This window comes from Mustelus asterias, chromosome 13, assembly GCF_964213995.1.
Source record: "Mustelus asterias chromosome 13, sMusAst1.hap1.1, whole genome shotgun sequence".
NCBI classification, from domain to species: domain Eukaryota; kingdom Metazoa; phylum Chordata; class Chondrichthyes; order Carcharhiniformes; family Triakidae; genus Mustelus; species Mustelus asterias.
The window spans coordinates 52,820,883-52,838,252 of NC_135813.1; the positions used below are offsets into that span (position 1 = coordinate 52,820,883).

General features: G+C 43.6%; 1 protein-coding gene across 1 annotated transcript in view; it reads left to right on the forward strand.

Annotated features, from left to right (window-relative positions):
- LOC144502618 (breakpoint cluster region protein) overlaps positions 1-17,370 on the forward strand; it is a 632,965-nt gene that overhangs the window by 591,421 nt on the left and 24,174 nt on the right. The window contains exon 21 of the mRNA XM_078226759.1: positions 5,295-5,400. Within this exon, the coding sequence (XP_078082885.1) occupies positions 5,295-5,400 (106 nt within the window). The remainder of the gene's footprint in view (positions 1-5,294; positions 5,401-17,370) is intronic.

The window sequence follows — 17,370 nt, forward strand, 5'->3', positions numbered from 1 at the left end:
AGAAGGCTGAGGGGAGATCTTATAGAGACATACAAGATAATGAAGGGGCTAGACAGGGTAGAGGCAGAGAGATTCTTTCCACTTAGAAAGGAAACAAGAACTAGAGGACACAGCCTCAAAATAAGGGGGAGTCAGTTTAGAACAGAGTTGAGGAGGAACTTCTTCTCTCTGAGGGTAGTGAATCTCTGGAATTCTCTGCCCATTGAAGCAGTGGAGGCTACCTCGATAAATATGTTTAAGTCACGGGTAGATAGATTTCTGATCAATAAGGGAATTAAGGGTTATGGAGAGCGGGCGGGTAAGTGGAACTAAACCACTATCAGATCAGCCATGATCTTATTGAATGGCGGGGTAGGCTCGAGGGACTAGATGGCCTACTCCTGCTCCTATTTCTTATGTTCTTACGTTCTCTCCTCATAAGAAAATCCCTCTGGACCCGGGATCAACCTAGTGAAGCTTCTCTGGACTATCTCCAATACCAGTATATCTTTCCTTAGATGAGGGGACCAAAACTGTTCACAGTATGTTAGGTGTGGTCTAACTAGTGCCTTGTATAGTTCTAACAATAGTTATCCTTTTATACTCCATTTCCTTTGAAATAAAGGCCAACATTCCATTTGCCTTCCTATGACCTGCTAAACTTGCATGCTAGTTTTTTGTGATTTATGCACGAGGAACCCCAAATCCCTCAGTGCAGTAGCTTTCTGTAGTCTTTCTCCGTGGACACTTGTTCTATTAAGTAGCCTTTAATCCGGTACCTTATCGAATGCCTTTTGGAAATCCAAGAATATTACATGGTTTCCCTTTATCTATTCTACTCATGACCACCTCAAAATATTCTAATAAATTTGTCAGGCATGAACTCCCCTTCGTGAAGCCATGCTAACTCTGCTTATACATTTCTATTTTGTGGTGGTCATAGAATCCCTATAATGCAGAAGAAGGCCATTTGGCCCATCGAGTCTGCACCAACTCTCCAACAGGGCATCTTACCTATGCCTAACTTCCTGCCCTATTCCCGTAACCCTATGTATTTACCTCTCAAATCCTCTTAACTACACATTTTGGAACACTAAAAGGCAATTTAGTATAGCCAATAGATCTAACCTGCACATCTTTGGACTGGTGGGAGGAAACTGGAGCATCCAGAGGAAACCTACATAGACACAGACTATGTGTGTTTATAGTGGGAGACTATAGGGAGGGAGAACATGCAAACTCCACACAGACAGTTACCCAAGGCTGGAATCGAACCTGGGTCTCTGGGCACTGTGAGGCAGAGGTGCTAAACACTGTGTCACATTTGCCATGGCAAATGTTTGGGGGTTATGGGGATAGGATGGGGTGGTGGGCCTGGGTAAGATACTATGTCAGAGATTCGGTGCAGACTCGAAGGGCCCCCTTCTGCACTGTAGAAATTCTATATTTTCAAAATGTTTTGTTATTACATCCTTTATAATGGACTCTAATTGTCAACTATTATAAAAAACCATCTGGTTCATGCTAGTTCACTTCCTTTAAGGAAGGAAATCTATCGTCCTTGCCTGGTCTGGCCTACATGTGACTCCAGACCCATAGCAATGTGATGGACTCTATTAAATGCACTCTAAAAGGGCAAAAAGGGAACAAATGCTGGTTTCACCAGTCACACCCACATCCCATGAAGAAATAAAGAAAAATATATATTTCCCAATGGTCATATTAATATTGAAGTGTAAATGTATCATGTTGCAGTTACCTCCAGCTACCAGTGAAGTCTGTAACTGCAGCATGAGAGGCTTATATTTCTCTTACACAGATGGACTTGAGAATTTATAATGTAAATATAAAAATAAGACACTCCGGGCCCGATTTTACCATTTTGAGTCTAAGTGCCGAATCTGGGTGTAATACAGATCCGACCCTGGAATCCTCTTTCCAGCGCGCCCATACGCTTTTTGCCGGCTCCAGTCCGATCCGCGTAGTGGGCGGTGCTTAGCGTTGCCGGAACGATCGGAGCTCTGAACTGTTCATGCGCAGTTCGAAAAAATTCTGAAAAAGCGCGCCCGTGTCAGATCGCAGATCTGAGGAGTAGAAATGATGGCTTGACTTAAAGTCATACCTGCGAGTAAATTTCTCACTCAGAATGACAATTATTTGTTCGTTTCAAAATATAACCTGTTCCTGTGCAAGCCACTCAGAAGCAATAAACATAGCTGCATGTCATAGAAATCATAGAAACCCTACAGTACAGAAAGGCCATTCGGCCCATCAAGTCTGCACCGACCACAATCCCACCCAGACCCTACCCCCATATCCCTACATATTTACCCACTAATCCCTCTAACCTACGCATCTCAGGACACTAAGGGCAATTTTAGCATGGCCAATCAACCTAACCCGCACATCTTTGGTCTGTGGGAGGAAACCGGAGCACCCGGAGGAAACCCACGCAGACACGAGGAGAATGTGCAAACTCCACACAGTGACCCAAGCCGGGAATCGAACCCAGGTTCCTGGAGCTGTGAAGCAGCAGTGCTAACCACTGTGCTACCGTGTCGCCCGTGTTAAAATGTATTTAACTACATTTGCAATTTGCATCATTCTTGCTGATCAGAAGTAACTTTTAATATTTCCATGATACCATAAATCTGTGTTGTTAAACACAGATAATGAGTGGGTGCCGAAAGATTTCCATGGACTAGTCTGTCAGTCAGTGCTCCCACTGATCCATCCTGTACCAATATCTCTGTCCAGCTGCCTGGAAATCGTCGAGTCTCATCTGGAACAACTGAATTTGGTCAATAAATTATCTTTTTTGCCTTTGATGCTGAAATAAAAATCTCACCATTCACCGGACTCTGAACTGTCTTGCTGCACTTTACACTGGAGGCTGTCAGCTTTCTTCCAACTGGTCCTATGTTGGCCACTTCAGTCATTACTGCAGTTAAAGAAAAGTCTATGGTGACTGTATATTTCATCTAAAAGAATGCTGGCTTTTCACGCTGTGATATATGTGCATTCAGTCTTTTGAGTTATGCCCCCTATTCCAGACATTAGATAAACATCCATCTGAGCCCCTCTGTTCCAGACATTAGATAAACATCCATCTGAGCCCCCCTATTCCAGACATTAGATAAACATCCCTTCTGACGTTTTTGTGGAGAAGCAAGGTCACATGACCCAGAACAACTATCTTTTGGCCAGTTTAATAATACAGACCCCCCCCTGGGAGGCAGGCCCCCCTCGGCAGACCCCCCCCCCCCCCCCCCCCAACCAGAGATCCATCTGAGCCCCCTACTCCCCCCCCCCCCCCCCCCCAACCAGAGATCCATCTGAGCCCCCTCCTCGTCCCCCCCAACCGGCGGATGCCAGCGGAACGGTATGAAGCCCGGTCACTTTAGCTGTGGCTCCAAGTCTGTGGCCAGGAAGGTGCTGCAGGCTCTCGAAGGACTGAAGATGGTCGAGAAGGATGGTGGAGGGAGACCAGCGATCGAGGCAGGCTGGGGGTGTGGTCTGCCGAGGGGGGCCTGCCTCCCAGGGGGGTCTGATCCCAGGGTGGTGGTGGGGGGGGGGGGGGGGGGGGTCAGCAGGGGGTGGGGTGCTCTGCCGGGGGGATTTGCCTCCCGTTGGGGGGGTCTGCCTCCAGGGGAGGGGGGTTGGTCTGCCGGGATGGTTAGCAGGGGGGTCTGCCAGGGTGAGAGGGGTGGAGGGATTGCCTCTGCTGGGGGGCCTGGGCTGGATATCGGGGCGCTCTGAGAAGGATGGTCGAGAAGGATGGTGGCCGCAGACTGACTTCACAAGGGCAGAGAGCTTCGGATGTTCCCCTGCAGAATAGAAATCCGCTTCGGATTATTATTTTGCAGGTCGCTTACAGCGCGGATCCGGAACGGACCAGAAGAAGATAAAGTGGGATTTGGTGGTAGAGCTGGGTGTGCAGTTCATTAAATCGATTTAAATGCATGCTAATGCATGCTAATCCGCGCCCGAATCAGGTGTCGGTAAAGTCGTGATTTGCTCAGATTCGGATGCAGATCGCGTTAAAGGCCCGACGCCCGAATTTACCGCGATTTCGCGCCCGAAAACAGGCACAAATTGTTAGTAAAATCGGGCCCTCTGAATGACTTTGAAATCTCTCCTCCCCCATCCAGGTTCTTTTTTTTTTAGGTCTGACCATTTCTCAACTTTTCATTGCAATGCTGAATCAGGAATTAGTCCAATATCCTTTGATTCTTTCGTTAAAGTTAGTGTTTACTGGACAAATAAAGGCAGGTGCAGAAACAGAAAATATACTACTTCAGTTTAATTTTTGGCCACTTAAACTATTTACTGATCATATAGGGGGCAATTGGGACTGGCTTAGTGGTAAAAAACTGGGTGGCATGGACAGGTTGGGCCGAAGGGCCTGTTTCCATGCTGTAAACCTCTATCACTCTATTTACCAGGTTTAGTATTAGCCTTTGGTATCCAGCCATTTCGCTTTATTGAACAAAGTTTCTGTCCAGAGGGAAATGCAGCCCAAGTAGCTCCTCATAAATTAGTCCAGCCTGTAAGGACATCACACACAAGCTCAGTGCTGATCTCACGATCCAGCTGATATCCTTGGACAGTGATCTGGACCACACAAGTTCTAATGCCAGTTATAATTCCATCATTGTCGCCACCACCTCCCAAACTGGCTGTTCTGACTGAAATTAGCTATCTAAATCTGGATGAGATCAGATTTACGACTTTCTGGTCTGAAAGGTTCAGTGCCACAGCACAAGATCATCTTCTTCCTTAATGTTTTTTTCTCAGTGAATGTTGATGTAGTTTCCTTACTTGCAATTTACTCGACCTATTATGTGCACATCAACCATGTCATTTCTGTAAATGCCTTTTGGAACTTGGATTTGCTAGAAGTTGATTAGAAGTTTCTTACACTGCGCTGCAATATCTCAGTATATTGAATACCAGCAGGTTTTTTTAGAGTACCCTCTGCTTCCTCCCAGTCAAAATTGGTTCAGCCTGATCCTGTGCCTTTGACGGCAGGTTCATGCTCAGAAACCAGGGGCAACATTATTCCTAGAGAAACACCAGGGCTTAATTTCTCTGTGATTTGAGTTCAGACCTATATTTTCCCAGTCCATAACATTGAGCGCCAGTACTCCAAACCTCAATGGAATTGCATCCTCCCCACCAACACTTTGAGCTGTTTTAAACCTCTGTTTTCTGTCAGGCAAGGAATGAATTGAAGATCACTGAAATTGATTCAGTGTAGAGTATTGGACTGGAGATCTGAAATTATGAAATTTATGTTACTGTTCATTTTTCAGCACTGTCCGATCCTGTTGCTAAAGAGAGCTGCATGCTGAATCTGCTGCTTTCACTGCCGGATCCTAATCTTGTTACCTTCCTGTTCCTGCTGGATCATTTGAAGAGGTGAGTTGAAGGAAATATTTCCTGTGCTTCACTAATCATTTTCTACCCTAAATTGTAGGTTAATGTCTACCCTAATTCTCTCCTTTCCTGAAGATACAGATTCATGCTCCCTACGTTGTTAGGCAGTAGATGGAGAATGAGGCTAACAGTTGTACACTCAAACTGGAAGGACAAGAATCTCTGCTGGCTCCTCAAGTATTCATATTTGTCAGTGACTTTAGATATAAGACAATAGAGAGTTGTACATTCAAGTTTGTCAAGAAGACAGAGATTAGTGGTATGGTAAGGACTGCAGTCAGGAGTATAGAATTACAGAGACAATGTTGATTAGTGAGTGGATGAAACTGTATCTGATGGAATTCATTGCATTTAATTGTATGATTATCCATTTTGGAACAAAACGGAATTGGTATGAGTATTATGTAAATGGTGAAAACCCAAAAGCAATGAAGGTACTAATTATTTATAATCTCCTTGCATACAGATCACTAAAATATAGTGGTCAGGTACAACAGTAAGAAAGCTAATGAGATATAATTGTATTATAATTAGAGGGTGGAATTTAAAAGGGAGGAAATTTTGCAATAACTTTGAAAACCCCCGATTAGACCACATCTGGAGTGCACTGCACAGTTCTGGATGCTGCATCATAGAAAATATATATTGGTCTTCAGTGGAGTGGAGTGGATATTCACTAGAATGAGGCAGCAAGAGTTAAATTATAAAGAGAGATTGTATAAACTGGGTTTGTATTCCCTGGAACTATAGAAAGTTGAGAGGTGATTTGATTTATGTTTTTGGATTTTGAAAGGAATCGATAGGGCAGATAGGGAGAAATGGTGGAGAGTTCTAGGACAATAGAAATGACCCTGGTAATTATAGGCCGGTTAGTCTTACTTCGGTGGTTGGTAAATTGATGGAAAAGGTCCTTAGGGATGGGATTTACGACCATTTAGAAAGATGCGGATTAATCCGGGATAGTCAGCACGGATTCATGAAGGGCAAGTCGTGCCTCACAAATTTGATTGAATTTTTTGAGGAGGTAACTAAGTGTGTTGATGAAGGTAGGGCAGTTGAGGTCGTATACATGGATTTTAGTAAGACGTTTGTTAAGGTCCCCCATGGTCGGCTTATGATGAAAGTAAGGAGGTGTGGGATAGAGGGAAAGTTGGCCGATTGGATAGGTAACTGGCTATCTGATCGAAGACAGAGGGTGGTGGTGGATGGAAAATTTTCGGACTGGAGGCAGGTTGCTAGCGGAGTGCCACAGGGGTCAGTGCTTGGTCCTCTGCTATTTGTGATTTTTATTAATGACTTAGAGGAGGGGGCTGAAGGGTGGATCAGTAAATTTGCTGATGACACCAAGATTGGTGGAGTAGTGGATGAGGTGGAGGGCTGTTGTAGACTGCAAAGAGACATTGATAGGATGCAAAGCTGGGCTGAAAAATGGCAAATGGAGTTTAACCCTGATAAATGTGAGGTGATTCATTTTGGTAGGACAAATTTAAATGTGGATTACAGGGTCAAAGGTAGGGTTCTGAAGACTGTGGAGGAACAGAGAGATCTTGGGGTTCATATCCACGGATCTCTGAAGGTTGCCACTCAAGTGGATAGAGCTGTGAAGAAGGCCTATAGTGTGTTAGCTTTTATTAACAGGGGGTTGGAGTTTAAGAGCCGTGGGGTTATGCTGCAACTGTATAGGACCTTGGTGAGACCACATTTGGAATATTGTGTGCAGTTCTGGTCACCTCACTATAAGAAGGATGTGGAAGCGCTGGAAAGAGTGCAAAGGAGATTTACCAAGATGCTGCCTGGTTTGGAGGGTAGGTCTTATGAGGAAAGGTTGAGGGAGCTAGGGCTGTTCTCTCTGGAGCGGAGGAGGTTGAGGGGAGACTTAATAGAGGTTTATAAAATGATGAAGGGGATAGATAGAGTGAATGTTCAAAGACTATTTCCTCGGGTGGATGGAGCTATTACAAGGGGGCATAACTATAGGGTTCATGGTGGGAGATATAGGAAGGATGTCCGAGGTAGGTTCTTTACTCAGAGAGTGGTTGGGGTGTGGAATGGACTGCCTGCAGTGATAGTGGAGTCAGACACTTTAGGAATATTTAAGCGGTTATTGGATAGGCACATGGAGCACACCAGGATGATAGGGAGTGGGATAGCTTGATCTTGGTTTCAGATAAAGCTCGGCACAACATCGTGGGCTGTACTGTTCTATGTTCTAATAGAACATAAGCTTAAAATTGAGTCTTTCATGAGAGTAGAAAACACTTGTTCATGCAAAGGGTGAACTGTATCCCACAGAAAACAGTAGATGCCAGCTCAATTAATGACTTTAAATCTGAGAATGATAGGTTATGCTGGAAAAGGGCTTAAAAAGATATAGAGCCAAGGCAGGAGAATGATGTCAAGATACAATCCAATCACAATCTTATTGAACAGCAGATCAGGCTGCAGGGATGAGTCCTGAATGGCCTAGAACAAAAGAAAATTACAGCCCTCCAAGCCTGCACCAACTATGCTGCCCGACTGAATTAAAACCCCCTACCCTTCTCGGGACCACATCCTTCTATTCCCATCCTATTCATAGATTTGTCCAGGCGCCCCTTAAAACTCACTATCATATCTACTTCCACTACCTCCCCCGGCAGCGGGTTCCAGGCACCCACCACCCTCTATGTAAAAAACTTGCCTCCTACATCTCTTTTGAACCTTGTCCCTCACACCTTAAACCTGTGCCCCCTAGTAGTTGACTCTTCCACCCTGGAAAAAAGCTTCTGACTATCCCCTTTGTCTATGCCCCTCATAATCTTGTAGACTTCTATCAGGTCACCCCTCAACCTCTGTCGTTCCAATGAAAACAAACCAACTACTGGCCTACTATGTCCCTACACTTCTCTGGGCTCTTGCTGCCCTATAGTACTTTGGATTTGGTACTGGGTAATGAACCGGGCCAAGTGTTAGATTTGTTTATGGGAGAGCATTTTGGAGATAGTGACCACAATTCGGTGTCTTTCACTATTGCAATGGAGAGGGATAGGGCCATACGGCAGGGCAAGGTTTATAATTGGGGGAAGGGTAATTATGATGCGATTAGGCAGGAATTCATAGAATCCTACAGTGCAGAAAGAGGCCATTCGGCCCTTCGAGTCTGCACTAACCACAATCCCGCCCAGGCCCTATCCCCATATCCCTACATATTTACCCACTAATCCCTCTAACCTATGTATCCCGGGACACTAAGGGGCAATTTAGAATGGCTAATCAACTTAGACCGCACATCTTTGGACTGTGGGAGGAAACCGGAGCACCCGGAGGAAACCCACGCAGACACAGGGAGAATGTGCAAACTCCACACAGACAGTGACCCGAGCCAGGATTCGAACCCAGGTCCCTGGAGCTGTGAAGCAGCAGTGCTAACCACTGTGCTACCGTGCCGCCCAGGAGCATTAGCAATTAGGGAGCATAAGATGGGAACAGAAACTGTCAGTGAAAGACACAAGTGAAAAGTGGAGCTTGTTCAAGGAACAAATACTGCGTGTCCTTGATAGGTATGTCCCTGTCAGGCAGGAAGGAAATGACCAAGTGAGTGAACCATGGTTCACAAAAGAGGTTGAATGGCTTGTCAAGCGGTAAAGGTATGTAAGGATGAGAAAACAAGGTTCAGTTGGGTCACTTGACGGTTACAAGGTAGCAAGGAATGAGCTAATAAAAAGGGCTTAGGAGAGCTAGGAGGGGACATGAGAAGTCCTTGGCGGGTTGGATCAAGGAAAACTCCAAGGCTTTTTACTCTTATGTGAGAAGTAAAAGAATGACCAGGGTGAGATTAGGGCCGGTCAAGGACAGTAGTGGGAACTTGTGCATGAAGTCAGAAGAGATAGGAGAGGCGATGAACGAATACTTTTCTTCAGTGTTCACCAAGGAGAGGGGCCATGTTTTTGTGGATGAGAGTGTGATACAGGCTGATAGGCTGGAGGAGGTAGATGTTCTGAGGGAAGATGTATTAGCAATTTTGAGGGTCGATAAGTCCCCTGGGCCAGATGGGATATATCCTAGGATTCTTTGGGAGGCGAGGGATGAGATTGCAGAGCCTTTGGCTTTGATCTTTGGTCCTCACTGTCCACGGGGATAGTGCCAGAGGACTGGAGAGTGGTGAATGTTGTTCCTCTGTTCAAGAAAAGAAATAGGAATGACCCTGATAATTATAGGCTGGTTAGTCTTACTTCGGTGGTCGGCAAGTAAATGGAAAAGATCCTGAGGGATAGGATTTATGACCATTTGGAAAGATGCGGATTAATCCGGGATAGTCAACACGGATTCGTGAAGGGTAAGTCTTGCCTCACAAATTTGATTGAATTCTTTGAGGAGGTAACTCAGTGTGTAGATGAAGTTAGAGCAGTTGATGTCGTATACATGGATTTTAGTAAGGCGTTTGATAAGGTTCCTGAAGTCGGAAAATATACCTCTATAGGCTGGTATGAGTCAAAATACAGTCATGCTTTATTCTCATAAGCTTATGGGAGAACTTGACCCCTTGAAAGCGGAAGCCAAAGTTCTCTCTGAACACAAGAAGCGTGGATATTTATACATCAGGGTTCCCAATACAAGCCATAAAGCAAAGTCCAGTTAACAGTCCTTGATCATAAATTATAGTTCCTTTAACAGCTTCTAATAGTCTCTGGGTCATGGTTAGAGACCATCCTGTATCCTCGGGTCATAAAGCACAATTCTTCTGGTCGTTGCAGTCAAGGTGTCACCTCTGGTCCCCTGCTCTTCCCGCAGCGTTTCCTTTGAAGTGACTGAGTGACTGAGTGCAACTGTCCCAGTGGGAGTCCTCCTTCAAACGGCCATTCTCGCACTCTACCATTTGGTCGCTGCTTCCTCTGTTTAAATCATAGACAAGCCCACGGGAAAGAAAGACTAACATCTATATTCAACTGTCTGTTTTATCAGAATGATATAAACAAGCGAGGGAACCATGAACAAATGGCTTATACTAAAAGTAAAAGATGAAACCAACAAATGGCTTATACTACTAAAAGTAAAAGATGAAAGACATGAACAAATGGCTTATGCTACTACCAGGAGCAATATAAACAAAAAGGAGGCTAGCCATAAGCAAGAGTTATGTTTGTGATACATTCCAGGTACAAAGTTCAACCTTTTAGGCACAAAATACATTGAGTACAAAAAAACATTAACCCTTTCCCTTCTTCAATCCCCCCTTTTGGTCAGAGGCCAAGTGCAAACATGGCCCCATGACCAACTCAGAGCCAAATGTTACCAATACATATGGGCTTACCTCCTTCATCAGGAAGTCTGCCCCTTCTGCCTGTACACTTGCACTCCGCATAATTCAGGCTGTTTGTTCAATAATGTCATATAAATACAACAAGCAATAAGAATGACAATTAATACAATTAACCCGTGCTTCAGATATGATTCCCACGACCTGAACCATTGCCCCAGCCATCCCAGAGGGTTATAATTATGATATTGGCTCCCTTCACCTTGTATTGTCATCGTCACTCGTTTGATATGATCTGCCAAACGAGTTATATTTTCCGAAACATCTGGGATATACGTGCAGCATTCAGATTCAATTATAGCGCACGTTCCTCCCTGGAAAGCCAACACATAATCAAGTGTCAATCGGTTCTATAAAGCAACAGTCCGGATAGCTACAACCTCAGTTGATACTTCAGAGAAGGCTGTGCTCACCTCCTCGAACCTGTCTCTAGTTTCATTCGCAATGCTCTCTAAAGTCAAGGCCATATGTATAAGTTCCTGTGCTGCTTTTGCTGTCCCATAAAGTGGGAAAGCTATCATAGAGAACCATTCTGTCTCAGTAATGGTGAATATAGCGTACCACATATGCTAAATAACACGATCCTACCCAATCCCAAGGAAGCCATGGGTAAGCATTGTTTCCACAGACACAACAGGTACCATTATATGCAGTCATGCTGCTCATATAAGTAGAGGAGAGGCTGACCAGGACATCAGCAATGGGGCAATGGATTGTAATCTGTTGCGCCAAAGCCCAGGCACCACTGGTGACATTAACCTGCTGGGTGCAGTAGCTACGGCCAATAAGTATGGTTCCGTTTCTTACCAAGCAGATAGATCCCCCTTTGTTGGTTTTTCACAACATGCCTGATGGGGTTTTTGAAATGTCACTTCCTTGTCCCATTGTGGGTTCCATTCTGATCCGAAATCCCCTCTACTATTCCCGGAGATGACAAAGGGATAGGGAATAAAGGACTTTCCCCCCTTTCCTTCGTGCATGGGAATATGTAAGCAGACCCAGCACTTGCTCAGAATTTTGACTGCAATACATACAAGTGAGACATATACGTGAAAGTGTTCACAGGATGGGGCCTGATTTTAGAGGATTGGTACAACGATTGCTTGGATCGACCAAATCTCGTGTTGATGTACACATCCTCCCGAGCCCTCTGCTGTTGCCGGGTACAGATCCATCCCGGTCCCTCAGCTAAACACCAAAAATTCCAGTTACACCACATTACATGCATGGGAGACCCCAATCACCTCGCCCCTCCAACAGAGTTAGCAACATGGCATGGTTAAGGAATCCCAAGCAGCGGTCCCTACGGGTAACCTCCCAGGGACTTATTCCATGTGTCGGAAGGTTACAATAGACAGAGCCATCGTTACAGAGATGCTTGCGATGCTCTGCCCTCAAGTCTACACAATTCCACCTATACTTCCCCTCCATGACTAGCAGGGCAAAGGTCGTGAGAAACAGCAAGAAAATCATCCTATCACTTAACTAATAACCCGCGCAACCGTTATACAATGGTCCAAAGGCTATACCGCCCGCACGCCACTGCCCGCGAACCCGTTCAGCTTGCTTGGAGGTCAACCATCTCACATATCTGTGAATTAAGCACACTACACAATTTTAACTTTATAGGGGCCCTCCCATTGAGGGGCGAACCCAGGTTTGTCAAGTAGTGCTTTTACTTGGACGCAACTTCCCGCCCGTCAGGGAGCATTTCAAGCTCTCTCTCTCTGTCTCTTTGTTCCGAATTGTCCTTTACCAATTTGCGCATCCCTTTAAGTTGGGTGCTTAGTTCCAACACATATTTCCTGAATTCATCTTTTAGTGAACCTACATCATCACCCATTCTGTCATTAATTCATAAGGGGTCCGGTTTGTGGTAACTCTTAATCTCATCAGTATAGTGGGCAATACCTCTGTCCACAATTTCCCGATATCTGTATGGCTTTAGCTAGAACACTATACAATTAACTACACACCCCCCTTCCATAGAAAGCTTAGTGTGAATTAAATAACACTTTAAACTGGTTTTTGGCTGCAGTTGGACATCCATTCATTTGTATATAATCGCATCAAAAAACATCGCATTCCCCATTAAATCACATACCATACAGCTCCGATCTTTATATAATGTACCCCGACATTATCTCTAGTTTAATCATTTGTATGGCGAGGAAAACAGGAAGCTCGTACAGAATTATGTTTTATCAATACACAACATATAATATATAACTATATTATACAAAATTGGTGAAAGCTTTTCAGGGTTTGATTTTATTTCCTGTTCTATATGGAAAATAATCAAGCGGCAGTTGTATCAGACCACTTTACACAGCAAAACTGTAATATCCAAACCCCTTTAATCCAATCCGTTTCCAATTTAAACCAAGCTCCAGATCAAACCCCCCCCGCACTCGAGGAAAACAACAGGCGCCAAATCAAAACCAAAGTAGGTAAAATACACACTAGTTAATTAATCAGAAACCTTTTGGTTTGAATTTAACTGGCTAGATTTTAAGCTTGACAGTGCTCAATATTTGGCAAACTTTGAACAATAGATAGCACATAAAATTCTAACGGCAGTACATAATTTTAACCAGTTACAGAATATTAAACTATCAGACATTTGTAAGGGCAATTTGCATTGGCAACTAAGATTCAATTGATTAATCTCCTGCTGGAACTTGAAATAAACAGAATTACAATTCATTTCACTCAACTTAAAATATTTTAAACTGACTCATAGACAGTACATTTACCTCATTCTTTTGTTCTTGCTTATCTACTTTTCCATAAAATTACTTAATTTCTTCTCCCAATTTCTCAACTAACTCTCATAATCTTTACTTTAAGACAAAGGAGAGAGCACATGGTTCCCTCCAAGGTTTAAATCCTTTCTTAACAAAATTCAAACACAGGTTTAATCAAAATTCAAATTGGCTATTTCCAACTTCAAATTATGTACTTTGATTTTGAAATTTCAATTTACCTTCTAATTTTATTTAAACTCTATCAAACCCACTGTTGTAAAATCACATCAAAACAAACAACTCTGTTAAACACACACAGACACACATGGAAGCTTCCAACATTCATTCAAACTTAACATCTTAAACTGAGATGTAAGTAAAACATTTAAAAGAATACAGAACTTGTTGTTGTATTAAATTGAGAGCAGAAATTGTTGAAACCTTTGTTCTTGTGGAGTGTTTATTGCTGGTAATAAATGACCTTAGTTTAGCCTCAGGAGTGCTGGGGAGGTGTGAAGTCTGTTAAAGATTAAAGTGATAAGATTTCTTGCATTTACTTCTGTTTTGAGTTTTAATAGTAAGAAGTTTAACAACACCAGGTTAAAGTCCAACAGGTTTATTTGGTAGCAAAAGCCACACAAGCTTTCGAGGCTCTGAGCCCCTTCTTCAGGTGAGTGGGAATTCTGTTCACAAACAGAACTTATAAGACACAGACTCAATTTACATGAATAATGGTTGGAATGCGAATACTTACAACTAATCCAGTCTTTAAGAAACAAAACAATGGGAGTGGGGAGAGCATCAAGACAGGCTAAAAAGATGTGTATTGTCTCGACAGCGCACGCATTGACACGACAGCGCAGAGTCGCGGAGCAGAAACTGATAGCCAGGTTCCGCACACACAAGGACGGCCTCAACCGGGATATTGGGTTTATGTCACACTATTTCACATAAATATTTCTGCTTTTTTCCTCCTGAGTCTTTATCATGCGATCCTAGAATCAGAATTTATGTCACACTATTTGTAACTCCCACAGTTGCGTGGACCTGCAGAGTTTCACTGGCTGTCTTGTCTGGAGACAATACACATCTTTTTAGCCTGTCTTGATGCTCTCCCCACTCCCATTGTTTTGTTTCTTAAAGACTGGATTAGTTGTAAGTATTCGCATTCCAACCATTATTCATGTAAATTGAGTCTGTGTCTTATAAGTTCTGTTTGTGAACAGAATTCCCACTCACCTGAAGAAGGGGCTCAGAGCCTCGAAAGCTTGTGTGGCTTTTGCTACCAAATAAACCTGTTGGACTTTAACCTGGTGTTGTTAAACTTCTTACTGTGTTTACCCCAGTCCAACGCCGGCATCTCCACATCTTGAGTTTTAATTACAGTTTGGAAGAAAGAAGAATAAAAGTGACTGTCTTAATCCAAGTTCTGTATTCTTTTAAATGTTTTACTTACATCTCAGTTTATCATAGAATCATAGATTCTATGATAAACTGCAGTTGGACATCTACAGAATACAGAACTTGGATTAAGACAGTCACTTTTATTCTTCTTTCTTCCAAACTGTAATTAAAACTCAAAACAGAAGTAAATGCAAGAAATCTTATCACTTTAATCTTTAACAGTCTTCACACCTCCCCAGCACTCCTGAGGCTAAACTAAGGTCATTTATTACCAGCAATAAACACTCCACAAGAACAAAGGTTTCAACAATTTCTGCTCTCAATTTAATACAACAACAACCACCTACATTCGACTAGAAACCAGATCACACAAACACACTGAAATACAAAAACTAAGATCTCTCCTATCCACCTCCAGGTATGCCATTAGCCCATTCTACCAACTCATCATAGTTCGGGGTACTGAGAATTCCCATTTTAAGGATTTTTTGGTGAACACTAAAGAATTCATCCTTAAAAGCCTGGATGAACGCTCGATCCCCTCGACCTGAGCTTCCTTGTCCAGAGCACTCCTGATGTACCTGGGACAACCATCCCCCACATTCAGAAGCTCCTTTTAGCTGTTTCGTTGTGGTCATTCTACTCCAGTTAGTGGGAGCATTCCCTAATACTCTCAGAATTTCTACTTTAAACTGGGCGAAGGGTGTCTGTTGGGCATCTATCATCTATCTCTGATGTTAGGGCGACTACATGTGTCCACCGTCCCCCACTATAATCCTGTGCTGGAGGAGTGGCGGGTCCACCTGCTCCCTGTCTCCACTTATCCGCTGGACAGGCTGCCCTGACCAGCTGGTGTACATCTCTCAGGTGTAATAGGTGTCCTACCCAGATTGTGTCTAATTCTTCCCAGAATTTAGTGTTTGCGCTTCTAGGTTGTAATTTACCCAGGGAAGCCATTATCTGCTGCCTCTCACCTAGAGTGAATGGTTTATAATTTACTTTTGGCTGCGAATCTGTTCCCCCTCGGGTTACTGGCACTAAGTTGTGTTCCAGGGCGTCCCATTCCTCTGGAAGAGCATTTAGTCCCTGTTGTGTGGACTCATAAGGAGGTAGAGGAATGGTTTCCCCTCTCCATTGCTTTTCTTCTAATACTTGGTTTTGTTTCTCCAGTTCCCTTACTCTGCATTCTAACTCCCTAATCCTTTCTTTATCCTCACTCCACTTCTGAGTCGAGGTGACTACTTGCTCAATTAGTCCAGCTAACTGATGTATTAACAATACTCCTATTTTCTTTGTCATGTTTCTCTTTTCTTTACCCAACCACTTATGCTGTTGGCCCAGAGGGTAGGATAAGTTCCACCCCCCTTTTTCTCATCTGTTTAATGAATTTGTTCCTCTCAGTCATACACTCATTTATCAGGGATTCCGGTAGTCCCCACTGTCTTTGTGCTTGTGATCCCACCATAATACAGATAAGTTTTATACTCACCACTTGGAGCCTTCTATTCTCCCTTCTCACTCTCCCACTCCTAGGCCGCTCTTATCAGAGTCCGGTGTTATCTGTCAGGGGTGATCAAATCCCTCCGTACCACCGCTTACACTATTAAGCTTACACTATTAAGCTTACTTCTACTCTGGTGATCACACAAACAGTTTCTCTCTCACACAGACAGTTTCTTTCTCACTCACGTCTGAACAGCACACCTCAGGCAACTTTTCTCCAGCCTTTACACTCACTTGAGAATCCATAACAGACAAATGCCTCCTTGTCCGTATGTGTTCAGTTCAGATGTCTTTCACTCTCACACACTCTCATCACACATGATCAGCCCACTGTAGTTTGACTCACCCTATTAGGTTCAGAACTCTATTCCAGTACACAGGTTGTGGCCATTCAACCTGAGCCCGCAAACAGAGTCCCACAAACAGATCCGGGGTTTTCCCGGGTTTCGGCACCAAAATGAAGTCGGAAAATATACCTATATAGGCTGGTATGAGTCAAAATACAGTCATGCTTTATTCTCATAAGCTTATGGGAGAACTTGACCCCTTGAAAGCGGAAGCCAAAGTTCTCTCTGAACACAAGAAGCGTGGATATTTATACATCAGGGTTCCCAATACAAGCCATAAAGCAAAGTCCAGTTAACAGTCCTTGATCATAAATTATAGTTCCTTTAACAGCTTCTGATAGTCTCTGGACCATGTTTGAGACCATCCTTGGGTCATAAAGCACAATTCTTCTGGTCGTTGCAGTCAAGGTGTCACCGCTGGTCCCCTGCTCTTCCCGCAGCGTTTCCTTTGAAGTGACTGAGTGACTGAGTGCAACTGTCCCAGTGGGAGTCCTCCTTCAAACGGCCATTCTCGCACTCTACCATTTGGTCGCTGCTTCCTCTGTTTAAATCATAGACAAGCCCACGGGAAAGAAAGACTAACATCTATATTCAACTGTCTGTTTTATCAGAATGATATAAACAAGGAAGGGAACCATGAACAAATGGCTTATAC